This window comes from Notothenia rossii (genome assembly GCF_949606895.1).
Source record: "Notothenia rossii genome assembly, chromosome: 6".
Classification (NCBI taxonomy): domain Eukaryota; kingdom Metazoa; phylum Chordata; class Actinopteri; order Perciformes; family Nototheniidae; genus Notothenia; species Notothenia rossii.
In genome coordinates, this window is record NC_136909.1 from 56,325,417 (window position 1) to 56,346,175 (window position 20,759).

At 38.9% G+C, this 20,759-nt stretch overlaps 1 protein-coding gene across 1 annotated transcript in view; it reads left to right on the top strand.

Moving 5' to 3' along the window:
- Window positions 1–20,759, top strand: part of ltbp1 (latent transforming growth factor beta binding protein 1) — a 210,354-nt gene that overhangs the window by 151,620 nt on the left and 37,975 nt on the right. Inside the window, 5 exon segments of the mRNA XM_079689263.1 lie at window positions 2,039–2,206; window positions 9,980–10,150; window positions 15,281–15,303; window positions 15,728–15,827; window positions 16,878–16,964. Coding sequence (XP_079545389.1) covers window positions 2,039–2,206; window positions 9,980–10,150; window positions 15,281–15,303; window positions 15,728–15,827; window positions 16,878–16,964 — 549 coding nt within the window.

Consider the following 20,759-nt stretch of genomic DNA (forward strand, 5'->3'; position numbering starts at 1 on the left):
AGATTAAACAGCCGTTTGGTCGGATAACATTACACAATCATTCTAAACGTGTCTAAATGCACCATGATTTTTGGTTGAAATTTGCAAACTTGTGATCAGGTTTCTTTTGGTTGAACATCTCAACCAATTGGGATGGTTTCTCGGTCTCTGCTCTCAATTGTTTGTCCTCCTTTCTATCAAATAAGCAGTTTGAGGTTGCCATAGACAGTTTTGTGTCTTCATCTTCCCCTTTACTCTGCGCTATTCCAAAGGGTTCAATCCCTGGACTCATACCTTTCTCCCTATACTTAAACAATTAATCCGCATCTGTCACCCCTTTTCTGCTGACGATGCATATATTTACTTGTCCCTTAAGCTAATAATCATGGGTAAATGTAGCACTATCCATGACTGCCCGGCTACTAACAAGAAAATGGATATCACTCCTTCATCCAAATTGAGTCAATACTGAGGTCCTTCTCATTAGTCCAGATTAGTTTGTCTTCAAGATAAAATCCTAGATCAACACTCTGGCTCCCAATGTTAAACCTTTCACAAAAGAACTGGGTATTATCTTTGACCAGAACTAGGGATGCTCCGATCGCCAATTTTGGGGCCTAGATGGAAGATTTAAACATCACTTTAAATCTTCCATTTAAAGTGATGTTTAAAACTCAGTTAATGGGGCTCATTCGCTGGAGCTTCCACAAACAACAATCAACTTCATTATTACATTCAAATGATGTACATTATTCAAGTTTATATTAACTTTGGAGAATAACACGGGAGAAATGAGAAGCGCTCTCTTTTCCTCTCCCTCTCTCTCCCCCCCCCCCCTCTCTCTCTCTCTCTCTCTCTCTCTCTCCTGAAAGCCTGTCAGTATCTCATGCAGCTCACTGATCCAGTAATGACTGATCCGACAGTGAAGAATAAACATATGTATAACTAGTTTAGCTTGTTCCAGAGGTAGATAAAATAGCTAAGTGTGTTAGGTCTAACTCTCAGTGCGTGTTTTGCTCCGCTCACCGGTCCGTCACAACGGGTGGAGCTGCAGGATTTCTGCTTCACACACGTTGCATACCGCTATTTTATTGTCTTTTTCGGACACGTTAAAATAATGCCAGACCGGTGAAGCCATTTTGGCGAGCTTATTTTCCCGTGCACAGAGAAAAGTGTCATGTATTTTACGTCATGCGATCGGCTCTCGTGATTGGCATGTTTAGAGAGCACCGATCGATCGGTAGAGAGTGAGTATCGGCCGATCTCGATCGGTGACCGATCGATCGGAGCATCCCTAACCAGAACTTAAACTTTGGTGCTCACATAAACGAGCTCTGCTTTTCTCTGCAACATCACGAAAATCAAATCAATACTAAAAGCGGTTTTGAATGACTTATTCATGCCCTCATTCTAGAATGAGGGCATTCTAGAATGAGGGCATGAGGCAATGCAATGCTTTTCTCTTCCGTCTCAGCTACGCAGCACTGTTCCCTTGCATTTCCTCCTGACCTGCAGCCAGACTACCCCCCAGCGCACCTGTCCTTTCATCCTTCAGCCCTAAAATATAGAATAGACTTCATGATACTATCTATTACTTTACAAACTCTAGCTCACTCACCAACATCTCACCAAGTACCTGTATTCCAATTAAAGATTTTGCAAAGATGTTTGATTACACCATAAGACTTTGAAGACACAAACTGAGCCTACCTTTCCTGCATGCCTTCATCTGAGCCAGCGCATGACGTAGATAGTGCATGAAGCGTTAACATTTAGTTTGCTCTTTGAATGAAATGCTGTGTTCTGTTGGCTGTAATTGTTTAGAATATAGTTTTTGGTGCGATCAAAAAAATTGACTTCCTGACTCTTAACAGTGATATTTTAGTTTTTCTCTATGCACTGGTGTTGTTTTAGAAATATGTTTGTCATAGCAGTTGGAAAAGTTACTTTGGTGAAGGGAACTTCTTTATTTCTCTACTCTCTGTTCTTTCTTTTTCCCATGTATGTTTCTTCTAAACTCTGGTGCAACGATTCCTACCCCCCCTGCACTCCTATTTAGCCAACACCCCTGCCATCCCAGAGGAAAAGGGGGCTTGCTTCCGCTTGGTCAGCTCAGGGAGGCAGTGTTTGCACCCAGTGTCCACCCAGCTGAGCAAACAGCTCTGTTGCTGCAGTGTGGGCAAAGCCTGGGGCCCTCGCTGTGACAAATGCCCCCCTCCAGGAACAGGTAAGGCCCCCTGCAACATCGGACATTTATTCTGTCTCAATGGGAACACTTCATTAAGTATGAAGAAATATAATGCCTACCACCATTAAATGTTGTCATTTGGCAAATCAGTAAAGGTTTGTAAGTCATTGAAACACATACTGTAGGGCCGGGTGACTCTGCCCAGTGGGCCGGTGTCCTGCAAGTTAACAGGCCGCAGAGTGACAGAGTACAAGATTTCCAGAGCATGAAGTAGGGGGCTCCAGTTGTCCTGTTCCTGGGGGGGGGGGGGATCCTGAAATAGTTAGCACAGATGTTTTAACAGCGTCTGCTATATCAGATTAAGAGATTTATTTTTTCCTGAGAGAAGAGCAAAGAACGACCCTCAGACTTCTCTTTATGCAAAATATGTTTTTGTCTTTTCCCTGACTGGCTTCAGCTAATTTTGCCTCCGCTCTTCATTTTTAGAATGTCAAAATGAATTTATACAATTCAAATTAGTTCTAGAAAGTTGAATTACAATCCTAGAATGTTAAGTTACAGTAACTACAATGTGAAATTACAATCTAGAATCTCAAGTTTCATTGATATAATGTTAAAGTACCATTATAGAATGGTGATGGCTCTATACTCTATAGTAGACTCAATGTTATATACTCTATTCTCTTAAGTTACAATAAAATAGTGTTGAGTCATTTAACCCTGAGATGCATAAGTGGGTCTTTTTTGACTTAGAGTATCTTTGTAATTACATTTTTGTATCATTTCATATTCCAGCTATTCCTCAAAAAACATGTTTTGGATATCATGCCATTCACATTTAAAATTTACATTTTAAGAAATTGTAGTTTTTGTATTACTACCCTAAGCTTCCATAAGTGGGTCTTTTTTGACCCGGTTAGGTGGTATTCTTGAAGTATCTTTGTAATTAATTTTTTATATGATTTCATATTCCAGCTATTCCTCAGAAAACATATTTTGGATAACATGCCATTCAAATTTAAAATTTACATTTTATACATTTTAAGAAATTGTAGTTTTTGTATTACTACCCCAAGCTTCCATAAGTGGGTCAAAAATGACCTGCATGCATTTTCTATGGAATTTCGTTTTTTTTTCAAAATGTAACATTTGTTTCTAAAATTATAAATAGTGAAAAGTTAAATATAAAATATTTCTAGTGTGAACCAAAATATAATACTAAATATTATACAAGTGATTGTTCTTGACCAAAATGACAACTATGGCATAAAAACACATATTATTCTAATACGGGTCCTTTTTGACCCACTTATGGAAGAGAGTAGGTCCAGTCACTCGGGCATCTAAGGGTTAAGAAAGCAAAGTTACAAAACAAGAATGTCAAGTGTAATGCCTTCACTGTTGAGTTACAATTCAAGAATGTTTAATCATATTACTAGAACGTTTAAGTACTTATCCTAGAATGTTGACTTACTGTTGAAATGATAGAAAGTTATGGTAACATTCTACAGTGTTTAGATATAAAACTACAATGTGTAGTTAACATTCGAAAAATGTAATTGACAAGTTTAGCTTCTTAAGTCAGAGTTCTAAAAAAGCTCAGTTACAATTCTAGAATGTTGAATTACAATTCTGGAATTATACATTAGCAAGTTTACATTTTAGAATATTGAGTTATATAACTAGAATGTGTAATTACAATACTAGAATGTTCAGTAAAATATGTAGAATGTTGAGTTACACATCTATAATGTTAAGTTACAATAGCATATTTTGATGTTATAAAACAAGAAAGCATGTTTGCAAATCAAGAGCCAGTTGAATGCCTTGACGTTGAGTTTGTTTCTCAAATGTAGAATTATTATACTAATGTGTGTCATTACAATTCTAGAATCTTAAGTTTATTTAAAACACTAGAAGGTTGATTTATACTGTAATTCTAGAATGTTTGTCTACAATTGTATTATTTTAAATAACAATACAATTACAATTCTAAGATGTTGAGTTACAATTCTGTATTGTTAAGTTATAATAACAGAAAGTATAATTTCAATTATAGAATGTTAAGTTACACTTATATAATTTGTAATTGCAATTCAAGGAAATACAGTCTATGAATATTCAGTTGCATTTATATACTGTTCATTTACAGTTTTAGATGGTTATTTTACGAATGTAGAATCTTGATTTAAACTTTAAGAATGTTACATTCAAAGTCTGAAGGGTCAAATTCCCATAATGTTAAGTCAATATTCTAGTATGGTAAATGACAGGTAAAAAATATCTAAGTAATATTCATAAATAAGTTTATATAATGTGTTTTTGAACTCTCTCACATTATATTATTCCTGATACATTTAGGCTCAGACTTCACAGCATTTCAAAGTTGTTGCTTTTAGAGTTAATATTAGGTTACATTAGCAAAGACTTTCACAGTAGCCATTATTTTTCCACTCCTTTTATCAGTAATGCATTTTCGGGAAAATATTAGTTTTAAGAAGTTGCATTCCATTGAATTGGTAACATATGTGCATTTCAATGTATTTTAAAATAGTTTGTTGTAGCAGGCACATATTGCTTTAAAACCTTGTGTTGTTGGAGAGAAATATGTCTCACAGTTAAACAGGTGGGTAAAGTTTGACGTACTTGTCAGCTTAGCTATTCCAAGTAAAATATTCTGTTTCTCCAACCCAGTCTCACAAAAAAACGTGTAATAGATACGTTGGTCCACAACGTAGGACGTAGTATTTCTACAAAAACGCTTCTGAAATTGTAAGATCCCTAAGTTTTTTTTCAACATTCATTCCAATGGCTGGCGTCTATGTCACGTGATCTTCACATTTCTCCCTGCAGAAAAAAAAAAACATGGCCGAACTTCGTTTTATTCTCGGTGTAAAATGCCTATTTTAAAGTTAGTTTGGCCATTACAATGCGTTTTGATGTCATTTGATGCGAGAAATATGAGTTGTTATTTCAGATTATGTGTGCAGTGGATGTACATGATCTTTAGTTTGCTAGTTATTATGAAGATTACTTCAGGAAATTGTGTCTATACAACGTTTTCATTGTTACCAAGGTGGTTGCTAGGGACGCTGCTATCGATATTATTTCTGTTATGTTGTGTAAAATGGTGTTATCTTTATTGCTACCCCCTTCCCCGTCAATGTTGGTCCACAGCGCAAACGTATTAGTTTAATAAAATCCGCAATTGTGGCATAGTGTGGTGCCGAGAGATGGGAGTCGGAGGCGGGGTATCAAAGGTACAGGTACAAGCTAGACTTTTATTTAGCAAAAACAGACCGGCGGAGACAGGAAGTCCGGCTCACTAAAATGTCCGTGCAGAACAATACCCTAACCCATAGATCCGTGGGTGAATAATGTCAATCACCACAATAGATATGTTATTTTCCCCTGTGCAATTCTCAATTTACTCAACAATAACACATAATTATCCTTGTGTTTATTTATTTGTTTGATTAATAAACACAAGTTGGAGTCCGTCAGGACCAAGGGTCTGAGCAGCTCATTTGCTTTACAGACTATTACACCCGGAAGTAAGTATTCTCTCCGCTTCGCTTGGCAATCCCCGTGATAGTCCTCAAGCTCTGTGATTGGAGAGTGTGCTCCGAGGGTTACGCCAAGCGCCGAACAGCACTTTGAAATGGGATGGAACCACGGCAGACTGTCCAAAACTGGATTTGAACGGGTCCACCCCCTCCCCCACTCCGTCCCCAGAACTACACATGCTGGCTATTGTGTTTCGCAACATGTTCTCTATCTATGGCACGTCTCTACTGGGAGTTGTAGTTTTAAAAGACGTTTTCATATTTCCCATAATAAGAAGTTGCTAGTATTAAACTGTGTACATCCCTGGAGGTTTAGGGGATAGGAAACACTCAAATTTAAAACATATAATTAATAAATGGGTGAAAATTGCTTGTGCCCATAATGGGCAGCATTAATATATACCCACATGCCAGCTAAGGTCAGAAGAGCTTTATTTAACAGCTGGTCTTATGTCTGTGACCCCTCCTGTTGTTAATTGATAAGCCTGAAACATGCACTTGTCAAGGTTCAGAGGCACATTTTGCAAATATGGCAGTAGCCATCAGTGTTGGGTGTAACGCGTTACAAAAGTAACGGAGTTACAGTAATATATTACTTTTTGCTGTAACGAAGTAATGTAACGCATTACTAATGAAATGTGGGTAATATATTACCCTTTACAATGCTCAGTAACGCAGTTACAACACATTTTAACCCAAAATTAAATGGTGTTTTGTTTTTTAAGAAATGTATTAACATAGCGAGACATTCCGACACCGGACAAATTGTGCGGGTCGATTAGTAAACCTGGTGTTTACCCTTCAGGCTTCGCGTCGAGATCTTCGGGGAAGTTGAACGTTATGCAACCATTCAAAAAAGAGAACGTAGCGAAAAATACAAACAACAAATTGTGTCAGGTGCGCGTGACCTGCTCCGCTGCGCGTGCATCATTTCCAAAGTGCTTCCACAGCAGTCACACACATCTGATCTGTGGATAATCATTTATACGAAAATGGTTAAAGCAACCATCACTAAACGCCAGCAACACTGCATCTACTGCAGACAGTAGCAACAGGTCAGATGCGGACATCACGTTACCCTCCGTTGTGGACACTAGCTTACTCCCGCCTGACTCACCAGCCCCGGAGCAGCAGTCTTCGTCGCCCGAAACTACGCCGCCCCTCTGCGGCCCGCAGGTGCCAGGTATATCTAAACAACTACCCGCCTGTACAGTGGGGTAAGGCGGTCATTTTGCAGCTTGTGGTATAAAAATAGACAATGGCTAGAATATTCATGTGAAAATAGTACCATATTCTGACATGCCTGTAGAAATGTTGGGTCAAAAATAATGCATACAATAGCCATACTTGTCAACCCTCCCGATTTTCGCGGGAGACTCCCGATTTCATTGCCCTCTCCCGGTTTCCTCCCGGGGTCATATTTCTCCCGCATTTCTCCCGATTTCTGACTAAATCTGATTTAAACACGACTGTTTCCACTCCGACTTTAATACAGCTACACCATTGTTTGGTTTCCATGGTAACACGTCTCTTTAGTAGCGCGCGCAACTCAAAGTCTGAGAGGGTGAGGCAGATATTCACAGAAAACAGAACAAGAATCAACAACTACTCTACTCTCTGCTCACTCCTTTCCTGTAAAATACAGGTCCAACCCACACATATGCTCCATCAAGGATGGTGCTACAGGCCGCAAGGCAGTGCACTTACAACTACAATAAGCATGTTAATGTTAATCTAACAGCTCCGGCGATCCACTAGCACCGCCCCCCCCCCCCCCCCCCCTCCAATTTTGCATTTTGAAATGCTCCCGATTTCTGAGGTCTAAAGGTTGGCAAGTATGACAATAGCACAGATGCCTTCACCACGAATGGCTACAAAAATATCTCATATCCCAAGCTTATTATCAACGAGCTGATGTTGCAGCTGAAATGTTCTCCAGGTCACAAAGTCAACCTCACATAATGATGTGATACCAGTTTTCAAGCACAGTAAATATTCTCTTCCCATCGTATATGATGGGACCAAGGTGATGATGTAGTAGGCTACATGGTTTTAATAATACTTTTGCCTTTCAATGTTTGCCATTTCAAACCATGAGCATGGTTTAAATAATATTTGCCTTGATTTACAATATGTTAACCTTCATTATAGTCCTTGACAGCGGTCTGTACTGCTGTATTAACAACATGTCACATGTTAAGAATTTACAATCAGATTCGAGTATTCAACGAAGCCCTGTAATACAATTTGTTAGTAGCCTTAAGGGCCTACACAGTTGTTATGCTACCACATCGCCCTTCACTGGATGCATAATGAGCTGCACTAAACTACATTTTAGCATTTAAAATACCTAGCTATTCTTTTGCGGTTATTTTGGTGAAAGTAACTAAAAAGTAACTAAAGTAGTGTAACTCATTACATTTCAGAGACAGTAATATTGTAATGTAACTTATTACTTTCAAAAGAGAGTAATGAGTAATATGTAATATATTACATTTTGGAAGTAACTTGCCCAACACTGGTAGCCATCGAGATCATCTCTCGGCACCACACTATGCCACAATTGCGGATTTTGTTAAACTAATGCGTTTGCGCTGTGGACCAACATTGACGGGGAAGGGGGTAGCAATAAAGATAAAACCATTTTACACAACATAACAGAAATAATATCGATAGCAGCGTCCCTAGCAACCACCTTGGTAACAATGAAAACGTTGTATAGACACAATTTCCTGAAGTAATCTTCATAATAACTAGCAAACGAAAGATCATGTACATCCACTGCACACATAATCTGAAATAACAACTCATATTTCTCGCATTAAATGACATCAAAACGCATTTTAATGGCCAAACTAACTTTAAAATAGGCATTTTACACCGAGAATAAAACGAAGTTCGGCCATGTTTTTTTTTTCTGCAGGGAGAAATGTGAAGATCACGTGAAATAGCCATTGGAATGAATGGTGAAAAAAAACGTAGGGATCTTACAATTTCAGAGGCGTTTTTGTAGAAATAATACGTCCTACGTTGTGGACCAACGTAGTTATTACACGTTTTTTTGTGAGACTGGGTTGGTTTCTCTGCGAGGGCCAACAGTCGCAGGGTAGCAGAGCAGTGTTGGGCAGGGCTGTGGTTGAGGTATGTGTCAGGGTTTCATTTGTAATTTTAAAGTATTAAAACAGGATGCTTATTTGATCTGCAATGGAGCTATACATCTGCTACAACATAAAGACCATTCAGTACCAATTATTTATATACATTTTGTATACAGAAAAAACATGTTTTGTTGCAGAAGAAAAGGTTGACATGCTTTTTTGAAGAATTATTTTTATAATTTTTTGCTGCTAAGGCAAAAGAAACCGTTTTTTGATGGATGTTGAAACCAGACAAACATCATCAGTATAAAGGTGGAGGCTTTGATAAAAACACATTCCATGTGAGAGGCTTTAAAGAAAAATACATTTCATCATAACGAATGAATGTATAATGTAACAATGATGTAATATGATGCAATAAATACCGTGGGAACCCTATTAAATAAACAAGATACAGTTACTTACTGGGCCTTTTGTTTTGAATGAAACCCATCCGTCATTTCCTGTTAAGATACAGAGACCCTGTTGGGGTGATATTGGTGTGGAGGAGGGACAGTCGGCAGTCCATGAGGAGGTTATTCCATAAGAAGGAGATATGATAGGAAAAGGCTCTTTTGCCTGCTTACTGCTCTTTCACTTCAGGGATGGACAGAGCAAATCATCCTGATTAATCATTCAGGTTAAACACTGTGTGTGTGTGTGTGTGTGTGTGTGTGTGTGTGTGTGTGTGTGTGTGTGTGTGTGTGTGTGTGTGTGTGTGTGTGTGTGTGTGTGTGTGTGTGTGTGTGTGTGTGTGTGTGTGTGTGTGTGTGTGTGTGTGTGTGTGTGTGTGTGTGTGTGTGTGTGTGTGTGTGTGTGTGTGTGTGTGTGTGTGTGTGTGTGTGTGTGTGTGTGTGTGTGTGTGTGTGTGTGTGTGTGTGTGTGTGTGTGTGTGTGTGTGTGTGTGTCAATAAACTGTGTTTTTCCAGCAGCAATCAGATATTTCCATGGTGATGCTGGCTGTCTCTTTTCTATCAGGATTTTTCCTATGGGATTGTTTTGTATTGCTTTTGAGAGAGGATGCAAAACACACTCTGAACATTTTGCATCTCATGTGTTTGTATGTACTTAAAACCACATCTATTTCTCTTTTATTTTTTATTTCATAGCTAAGTTCAAAGACATCTGTCCCGGTGGGATGGGCTACACTGTTCTACCCAATCCGCCTGTCAATAAGCCAATCACCATCAACCAGGAGCCCATTGAGATTCCTCCTCAGCCCCTGCCCACCCAAGAGAGACCAGTGGAGGCCTTTGGGAAGCCAGAAGAGTTTATACCAGGTGAGTCTCGACCATGGAACTTTACTGGTGCATTTCAGTTAGTTTAGTATAATGGTATATTCACAAATCCATGTAATAAAGCAGTGGGAGTAAATTACTATAGATGGTAGTTCTGGAGGGGGGGTATGTGTAGCGCAAGCTAGATGCTTGTGTGTTTGTTGTTAAGCGTTAAGTGTTAAATACAGTTTAACAAGATAGGAATGATGGCAGACCCATATTTTTCGCAGTCAGGGATGCAACAGCACCTGAGTGAGGCAAAGAGCGCACACATCTTTTCATAAAGACATTTCTTCCAGCTTCTCCTGGATATCCCTTCTACATGTAATTCCTGGGAAATGCGATCCCTTCAGTGCACATCAAGAACTCTCACACCAGTGTGTCACGCCCAAAACATCGAGGAGGCCGACCATTTGACAAACCCCATTTTTTGGTTAACCTATTCTACACGGCCCCCCGATACCGGGGGGAAAAAAGCGTCATCTGCAGGAAACAGCGTCTGAGGGCATCTTAATATTCAATAAACTATGAATGTTTTATATCCTTGTAACGGGAAGAAACTCAGCTAACTGATCTTTTTTTTTTTTTTTTTTTAAACCCACAAAGCTAACGCTCTGCCTCTGAATTAGCCACGAGCGGAAAAATGCACGTCCAACTGATCGATTAGCATCGTGAGAAGACACAGAATCGATCGGTACCTACATTATCACTCCATGATAAGAACTTGCGAAGATATTAACAAGAACAGACATCAAAACTTGTGGCGCTAGGTAGCTAAAAATGGCAAAATGTGTCGTAGTCTGGTCAAAAGTGGTCTTAAATGGCATTAAAACGATGAAAAAGGCTGCTGAAGTTAATCCATAGGTTAACCCAATGTGTCTGTGTCCCTTTGAAATGATTTCTGATCATCCATAAGCAATAAACCTGCTTTTCCGTTTCCAGATGTCAGAGCGAGAGATAGGTTCGCTCTCATGCAAAACTGCGTGCACATAGCTCTCATTTCTCAATGGTAAGGTGTGTGTGTATGGGGAAATTCCCCTTCGATTATATTGGCTCTAAGGGTCAAAAAGAGATGTCAATCACCAAAATCGACCAATGGGTTCCAGAGAAACGGTAAAAAGGGCCATTTCCATCTTGATACAAGGTACTTATTATGTTGTACTTTGGATTCCTAAAGTGTTTAGTCTACCTTACCATCATCCAAGGGTAGTTTTCACTATAATTAAAAAAGAATTTTTGGACGGACACTATAATTTACAGTTTTTCACTATGTTCAATCTGAATTTTCTTTAAAATAAAAAACATATTGATTCTGAATTTTCTACATCCAACTCACAGGTTTATCAATACTTTGAGGAAAAAGATGATTAATTTCCCCCTTTTAGAAGTGTAGTTATGGTCATTTGTTCTGGAAATGTCATTTTCGAGCCTGAGACCTGAAAAACAGGCTCAGGGCTAAACAGGTTAATGTCAATTATGCCAATTATTTCTAATATGAATAAAGAGCTTGAATCACAACAGCTTACGCTTATAACTTGCCATCAATCTCACAATCCTTTTTTTATCATCGCTCATGAATAAGATCTATAAATACCTGAACTGCTTAATGTCGCAAATGTTCTTTTAGGGCATTGTAATACTGAGGGCACCACACTGCAAAAGGTTTTTTTCCACAATTAGAAGTTGCCAGTATTAAACTGTCTACACCCCTGGATGTTTAGGGGGTAAGAAACACATTGGTGTTATCAAATGTAAAACATATAATTAATAAATGGGTGAAAATCGCTTGTGTCCATAATTGGCAGCATTAATACCCACATGACAGCTCATTGTTACTTAATTCTACTCCACTACCATTCAGATGTTAACCTGGTATTTTTACTCTACTACATTTATTTTAGTTACTTTGCAAATTCTGGTTAATGATGTGAAATATAAACAACCCTTAAATCAGACTTTAGTTACACCTGAGTAAAATTCTACGAAAGTGCCAACAATCAGGAGAGATATTTGATAGTTGGTGCTTGAGAAGACTAAACATTTATCTGCAGATCCCTATAAAGTATATTCATTACTCGTTATTCTAATAGTTAATTGAAGACTGTATAATGGCTATTTTGCACATCCTTTTCAAGATTTCAAGATTTTCAAAGATTTATTGACATATTATATACGCAACTATGGTGTAGTTATGCAATGAATGAAAAACTTGGGTCGCAGGTTCCTTATCAGTGCATTAAAAGACATCTATCTCCACCATTAAACTGTCATATTGTGCATATTTCTTATACTATATACTATAAGAGTATAATTAATGTGTATAATATCAGTTAAAATAAGTGCTACAACATAGTTAACATTGCAGGAAAGCAATATATTAGTACTTTGTCAGGCTTAATATTTATCTGTAGATACCCCCAATGATTTTTTCTTATTTGAAAGAAGACCTTAACCTAAAGTATTCTTTAATGTTTAAATAAAGCCTTATTAGCTTGTCTGTTTTGCACATCCTCTTATTAATATCTTTGTACATCCTGCGCTAAACTGTTTTACTGTAGAGATCACTTACAGTATCTTCTTGACTTTTTTATATTCTATATTTCTATCATTGACCTTCTACTTTCCCCCTATTTTGTAAGTACTCTTAATATTTTTTTCATCAAATATAACATATTCAACAACAAAATTCAATAACGTGCTTTAACCACTAGGGGGTGCGGGTTACAAAACGGTCAAGTTTAAAGTGTTAACACAACAAATTATACTTTGTATTATTAGTGTAGGACACTTATGTATGTATAACATCTGAAGATGTGTAGTTTTATTCATGTTTTCTCATAATTGTACAGGATATTGCAATATCACTTGACATGTTTTACTTCTACACATTAATGTCTGATTTGTAAAACATCACAAACAGAAAGGTATATCCGTCATTTAAAGAGCCTGTGACACGAATTTCCCCCATCATCCAAACCCATCAATTTGAGCAAATATTGTCCCCTTGAAAACCGTTGCTGAACTGATTTTGGATATTTGTACTTTGATAACCATTAATCTGCCCTTCAATGTTGAGCATATTCTGGATTTTTTTCTTCTTCAAATCCCGCCAAATTATGTGTGATGTCATTGCGGGCCAAGCGCTCCAGCTGCACCGTTCAGGATCCCAGCATCTGCATGTAAACGCACGATGGCGCACACAGCAGCAAGCTCAGACAGCGATGACAGTTTAATTTTGAACGTGTCTGAGAGCTCATATGAGACTGAAGGATCGGTTTATGTTGTATCTGTTAAAAGTTTAGGAATTAGGTGCGTCAATATGGGCGATAATACGGTCATGTAGCCAGTGGTGGACTGGGACTAAAAATCAGCCCGGGACTCTCGACCGGCCCACTTCGGTAACGCTAGTAAATTGTCAACGGGGTAGTGGGGGATGTGCTAGTGACTTATCCGACCGGCCAACTTCGGTACCGGCCCATCGGGATTTGTCCCGATGGCCAGTCTGCCACTGCACCCAGCCCAGCCCAAGTAAACTGTCAACGGGGGGAGCCTCGCTGCGGGGAAACGGTGGACCTAGTGTCCCGGTCGGAGTCGGAATAATAATAATAATACTAATCATAATACGTGCATTTTATCCATTAATTTCCCCAACATTGTGGTAAAAAAAACACACGTTTAATCCATGTTGGTGTACTACAACTACAAAAAGCATCGGTTTGTTTTTTCATCAGGAAATGCAGACCGGCTCAAACAAACGATTTTTAAATCATCATCCTCACGATCATTTAATATATCATATGTTTGCTGAATTGACATGAAAGCACTCATAAATGTAGTTTCATCCACTTGAGTTTACAACTACAAAAATAATCGATTTGTTTTTATATCACATCCGACGGGAGGAAATTCAGCAGCTGTCACTACCGATTTTTAATCCTAATTTAATCATCATCTTCACCACGATCATTTATGTTTATGTTCGCCGAATTGACATGAAAGCACTGACAAATATGAATATACTGTAGTCAACTTCATTAAAACGTTATTAACGTGCCTAAACTCAGTAATTCGCCATTTGTACGCATGCTGATATATTTACGTTTTCAGTTTTGCCGGCACTTCCTCATGTTTGTCTAGTAGTCTTCTAATCAGTGCTCTATAAATAAAGAACTACGGCAGATGTGTAATATTTAATGCAGCCGAACCGTGTATTGCAATGCCGTTATGTGATGACTTTCAAAGAGAAAAGCAAGCACACTCGGATTAAAGTATTATTTTCTTCTTTTCTTTTTTTTTCTTTTTTCGGATTTCATAGCGCATAACCACCATATCCCAATGTGCATTGCGGTTAAAACATCCAATCACCGAGCTTCAACCATAGCTGAGGATCTTGGGTGATCAGTTCAGTGGGTGTGTATCGCCTACGTCTGTTTCCGGTGACTTTATTTTGAAATTCAACGGAAGGCAAAAAAGCCAGATATCATAGAATTAAACAAATAAATAAAAACAAGGATAATTGTGTGTTATTGTTGAGTAAATAACAGTGTTATTTAGAAAAGAATAACAAATTAGAAGGAACAAATATTGAATAAATACAGCTGTCAGTATTCTGAGCCCCATTTCTTTTCCTCACGGACGGCAAAAAAAGTCAGACATTATACAATTTAAAATAAAAACAATAATGGTGGCTTGATATTGAGCAAGAAAATGTTTTTATGAACCACACAGCTTCAGGTCTTCCAAGACCCAAACGGACAAAAAGACGTGGTGCACGCACGAAACACTCTACCAATAGAAATACATTGCTTTTAAAGTCGTTCTGTGTGACAAGAAAAAGGGGGGAAATCGTGATGGTGAACACGAATAAATAGATTAAATGTTGACTATAACACGAAATGCCGTGAGACTGGGTTGAAAATCTACTTGATATGCATGTATGTGCCATATACCCACTAAGAAAGGCTTTCTGTGTTGATGGTAGGGTGAGTCTGTTCTTTCCCCTACCATCATTGACATACAGTGTATGCAGTGGAGAAAAAGATAGATACAACCCACCTACCCAAGATAGCGTCACACAGTATATTATGTTACAAACTTAGATTAAAATGTTTTGTTTTTCTTTTCCGTGGTCAGTAGCAACAACTGCACCAGAGCAGGTAGGTTTGGAGCTTTAAGAAAGTAGAGGCAGTTTGCATGCTCACAGACAATCACAGCTGCTAAGGAGCTGCATAATGAATTCTGCATGAAGTCAGCAACGTTGCTGCATGACTCTGAGCTGGTCAGCACTTGGCAATGTGTAAACCTTCAATGTGTTTATGTTAACGTTAGTACAGAAAACAGATAGAGAATTAAATCCAGACTGAAGTTTCTGCACAAGTGGCTTATTTGTTCTCTGGTTTTCTCGCTGAGCTGTTTCTTATTTCACTGTTTATGCACTAAATGCTAATCTGCTTCATAGTACTGCGCCTGGAATGCATGACAGAAGCAGTGTGCAAAGCTGAATAATGGACTGAAGAAATGAAAACAGTGTTCTGTTGACCTTGTCCATTTGGTTTTATTGTCTGTGTCTTGTCGTTGAAGGAGCCGCTAGTTCCTGTTAGCGATAGGCCAGTAGTTGAGCCCATCCTGCCCCAGCTGTCTCCAGGTGTTTCCACTGTCAAGATGGAGGCAGCCTACCCAGGTGTCTGCTTCACTACACTCTAAACTTTGTGCTGTGTCAGGCAGTTTAGGACATCTCACACACAGCTAGTCGAGCTCAGATCACTCTGTCTGACTCAACTGTCCTCAGGTCCAGTTGTGCTGAAATTGTAGAATGCTAACAATAGCACACATTTTAGCCAACGTGTAGTAAAATGCTAACTGAAGTATGAAGAGAAGCAGTCGAGACTGCTGAGGGTTCTGATGATTAGTCTGAAATCCTAAAAGATCCCCTGTACTGTGGCTTACACTGGCATTAGAAGCTACTCATTATTATGTTCCTTTATTTATGTTTTATTCCCGTTTGCAGACATATATTTGTTTTGATCTTTTCAAGCTAAACGTATGCTTTTGGAATAGTGGAGCTCCTTTACTGGTGGAGCTGCCATATTTTTGAAATCTGAAATATTGGAAAAAGATAGGTTTAATGTATATAGATCATAGATTATTATTTATATAATATAGTATATAGGTTTACCTAATCATCACGGATGTAAAAAAAAAAACAGTACTACACTTTTCAAACAAGAAACATCCAACATGTCTGTCATCAATTGGCAAACTGGACCGAGAGAAACAAGGGAGATTCATTAAGAATGCATACAGGGAAGTTTGAGATGTGTGTGGGAAGCTGCTTCAGGATAAGCAGTGAAAAAGCACAATAACAAAGTAATAACTACCTACAAAGTAATATGTTTGAAGGTGATTTCAACTTATATTTATTATAATATTAGAATGCAGTTATACCATGCAGAATATTCAGCGCCGCCCTTCGGCATGGTAGTGAAGTATTCTGGTTCTCATTCCTTTGAAGGAGTCTGGTCATTCTCTTTTGATGTCATTATCATCACATTTTGTTCTAAAAACTGCTGCTGATGGAACAGGACAGCAGAAACACATCTTCTGTTGAAGACTGAAAACTCATCTGCTGAGACTGCACCTTGGCCTAATTTTTTGAGTAGAAAAAGTACCATGTTTGATGGAAAACACATGTTGACTTAATTTAAAATAACTGTGTTTTTTGATTTGGTAGAGGTTGTTGAGAGGAGCTCTCCGCCCGCCCCAGTGGAGATCCTCCCGTCTAACGCCGGACAGGGCATCGCTCCCACACAGTCCGCTGGTGAGACTTCTCTTTTTTTCTTTTGCTGTGGTATATTCTGCTCTGTTTTTAGAGTTTTATTCTGAGGTAAGTAACAGGTGATAGCTGAGCCACCCTCTTAAACAGGTATATATAAAATGAGCTATACTTGCAGGTTGTACACAAACATATCTGAACCACTCGTGTCCTTGGTGTGTCCCGAGTCTCACTGAGTTCCTGACAGGTCACTGGCTAAAAAGGTGTTATAAGAATAATTGACACACAGATTCGTCTGTCTCCTCTGCTGCAGGACTCTGATATATTTAGCAATATGACCACATCTAAAGACAAAACTCCATCATTCATTCTGTGATAGTGTTACAGTTAGCAAATGTTGGTGTACCAAGAGCCTCGTTCAAATGACAGAAGTTGTTGGTAGCCATATTTCTTCCTTTCCAAATAAGCTACGGTAGTTGTTCTCTACCGTCTCTTCTTTATTCTTTAGGGTTCATTTGAAAGGTCCCCTATTATACTGTTTTTCATCAGTAAATTACAGGTCTCAGATATATACAAAACATGTCTCTGAAGTGATTGGCTCGAAATACCAAACAGATCATTGTAGCATCCCATAATCCCCTCTGTTTCATCCCTGTTTCAAAAGTGCTGATTCTATGTCTGTATACTTTAGATGAAAATAAGGAGCCCCTCCCCACGCCCCTCTGAGAGATATTTGGTTAAAAAGAACACAATGGGGCTCTAGGAGGAGATTCAGGTGATCAGGTGGGGGGGGGGGGGGGGTGGTGATTGGCTAATGGTTACACAAGCCAAAACATCGTTATGACATCATAAAGTGGCCAAAATCTGATCAGCTCATTTTAAATTTTTTATATAAATGGATCAGGACAAAAAGTGAGCAAATCTTTGTTCCTGAAACGTTCAGAATCTCTTTACACAGAGGGGACACATGTTGATGTATAAAAGAAGTGAAAATTTGGATTTTGCATAATAGGTGACCTTTAAGTCATTTGTATGTGTTAAAGGTCCCATTTCATGGCCATTTCCACTGATCATAATTCCATTGTTGAGGTCTACTAGAATAGATTTATATTGTGCAATTTTCCAAAATCACTTTGGTTTCTCATACAGCATCTCTGTAAACTACGTGTATTCACTGAATTTCACTCTCTGCCTTTAACGGCTCGTTGTAGCTCCAATAGCTCCAGCCCCCACCCTCCCTGTGAGCACAGTGTGCTCTGATTGGTTGGTTCACGTTGTGAATCGTGCTGAGCTCCATGGAGGTGTGGTTTCCTTGTTTAGCGATACACAGCCAAACACAGCCAAACTCACCCTGAGCACACACAAAGTCACAACCGAAGTAAAAACAATAAGTGTAGCTTGATATTGAGTAAGAAAAAGGTTGATAAACGCTGTGAGAATGGGTCTGCAGAGAGAATTTCGCCACGATCCCAACTGTCTGTTATCAGCCTGCAGCCAGGGAGCAGAAATCAGCAGAGCTGCCTGCACTGAGTGTGTGTGTGTGTGGATTGGTCAATTTGGACCAATCAGCGGGGGCTTAACGTAACGGCTCCGCAGACGTAACGGCTCCACGGATTGGCCCATTTAGTTCCGGGTGCGTGCTTTCGTAAGCACGTACCCGGAAGAATCAAATGGATGATGACGTTTCACCAACGAGGCGTTTTGGGGAGGTATTTTCTCTGTTAGAGTTTTACTCGCTACAGGGTGTATTTTGAGGGTTTTGACTCTGCAGACCGTTTACATGCAGAAAAACCTTCATAACACACAAGGGGACGGGTAATAACCGGAAAAGCATGACATGGGACCTTTTAATATTTAGTAATTTAACAAAAATCTTAGCTTTAGCTATTTTTGGGACTTTCATCATAATCTGATGGATTTGATTGATGGATGGAAGTATTATATGACGTTCAATATTGGTAAACTATGTCTCAATACAGATCTACTCATCGATACTTGGGCTGCATCTCACTTCGGTTAAATTAAATCCTTGCGTCCCTCACTTGCGTCGTTTCCCTGCGTTTAGTCCCTCCCACCAAGGAAGCATGGAGAGACGCAAGGAAACCACGAGAAGCAGGGAAATAGTTTTAAGAGCAATGGGACATCCTTTGCTCCGGAGCGTCACGTGAAGCGACGTCCGTTTGTGATGAAGCTGCACAGCTGTTCGTCTGACAGCAGCTCTGTCCCCATTATTTTCACACACACTCCCGCCATTGTTAGTACACATTTACTGACACAAACATTTGTATCATCTGTTGTAGACCCCAATATATTAAATAAAATAAGAACTCATTCTCAAAAAAGATATAACGCCAATCTTAAAATGTATAAGTGAACATTAGTTGGATTAATATTGATTAGAGTGCACAATAGAAATAAAATAATTGAGAGAAGAAAAAGAGATATGTTATCTATCAAAACCCAGTTAGATTAACATTCATTGGATTGCACACTTTGTTTGTTTGTTTGGATATGTAGCAAATTAACATTTTAAATAGTACTTAATGACTGACTGAATGGAAATGACAATAAATGAAAATGTAAAACGAAAAAAGCGATCATGAAAATGTTTCCAATAAATGAATAAAATTATTTTTGACCACTTTGTTGTTCAGATATATCACATATTTGTAACTAAATGATACATTAATTGAAACAACACACAGTATAAACTGAGGAGTGACTCTCATGAGTTTCATGTATTTTCTTCACTCCGCTGGGAAACTGAGGCCTGTACTACGAAGCAGGATTTTCGCTTGGCGAGCTAACTTCAGTGAAAACTCGGGGTTTCCGGTCATACGATGCTGGTTCTCTTTTTAGCGGGCTAGATCTCCATGGTAACTTATGCTGAGCGGCTAACCTGCCCCAGAGCAGGTTAGGTTGCAGGCTAAGAGCTCAAGTCAGTGAAAGCACTGCCTGCTGACCAATCAGAGCTCAGTGTGCGGAGTTTAAAGCGATGAAGTCATATTACAGGAGAAAGGAAATACAGTTTAAACTGCCGTTGCATGAAAGACGGCCAGCAAAAATCACCGGCTGTGTGAATGTGAACATTAATAGAATATCACCTCCCATCTTCAGAGCAATCTGACTATTATAACATTCGCGTTAAGAAAGCTTACTTAAATATCTGCCACAACATAAGTAACCGGATCAAAGTAACAGTACCTACAGTCCGCGGCATATCACATCATAATGTATCATATATTTATTTATCTGTGTCAGCTTCTTGAGCCGTATCTGGCCGTGCACTTACAGTGTAACATACTGTATGCAGAAGTATTATTTTAAGCAACACATTAAGTTGACGAAACACTTGAGTCAAATGTAATTAAAGTCAGATCCACTCGTGTCTTAGACGGGGCAGTGATATCATAAACCTGTTAATGTACGCATTCAAACAATTGTTCTGTTACCAGCTGTATTCAGCTGTGTGCAGCTATGTGTCTTTTATCCTGGATAAAGTGTTTAAGTCATGGATGTTTAAAGTTTAACATCTTCATATTTGTCTAATATTATAGTTGACTTTTGCGCTGTCAGTACGCTTCTCCATGTTTGTGATTGGTCGAATGCTCCAAATACCACCCCTTTCATGTGAACGTGCACCTAACTAGATAGAACATGGCTGGCTAGAGCAATCCACTTGATAACCCGCGTCGTAGTACAGTTTAGCGAGAGCGCGTATGTTTTGGATTAGGCCAACCGGCTAACTCAAACATATCCAGGTTAGGTTGAACCAGCTTCGTAGTACAGGCTTCTGCTCTCATGTCAAGAAGCAACAGATCAGTGCGTGCTCTGCATCGT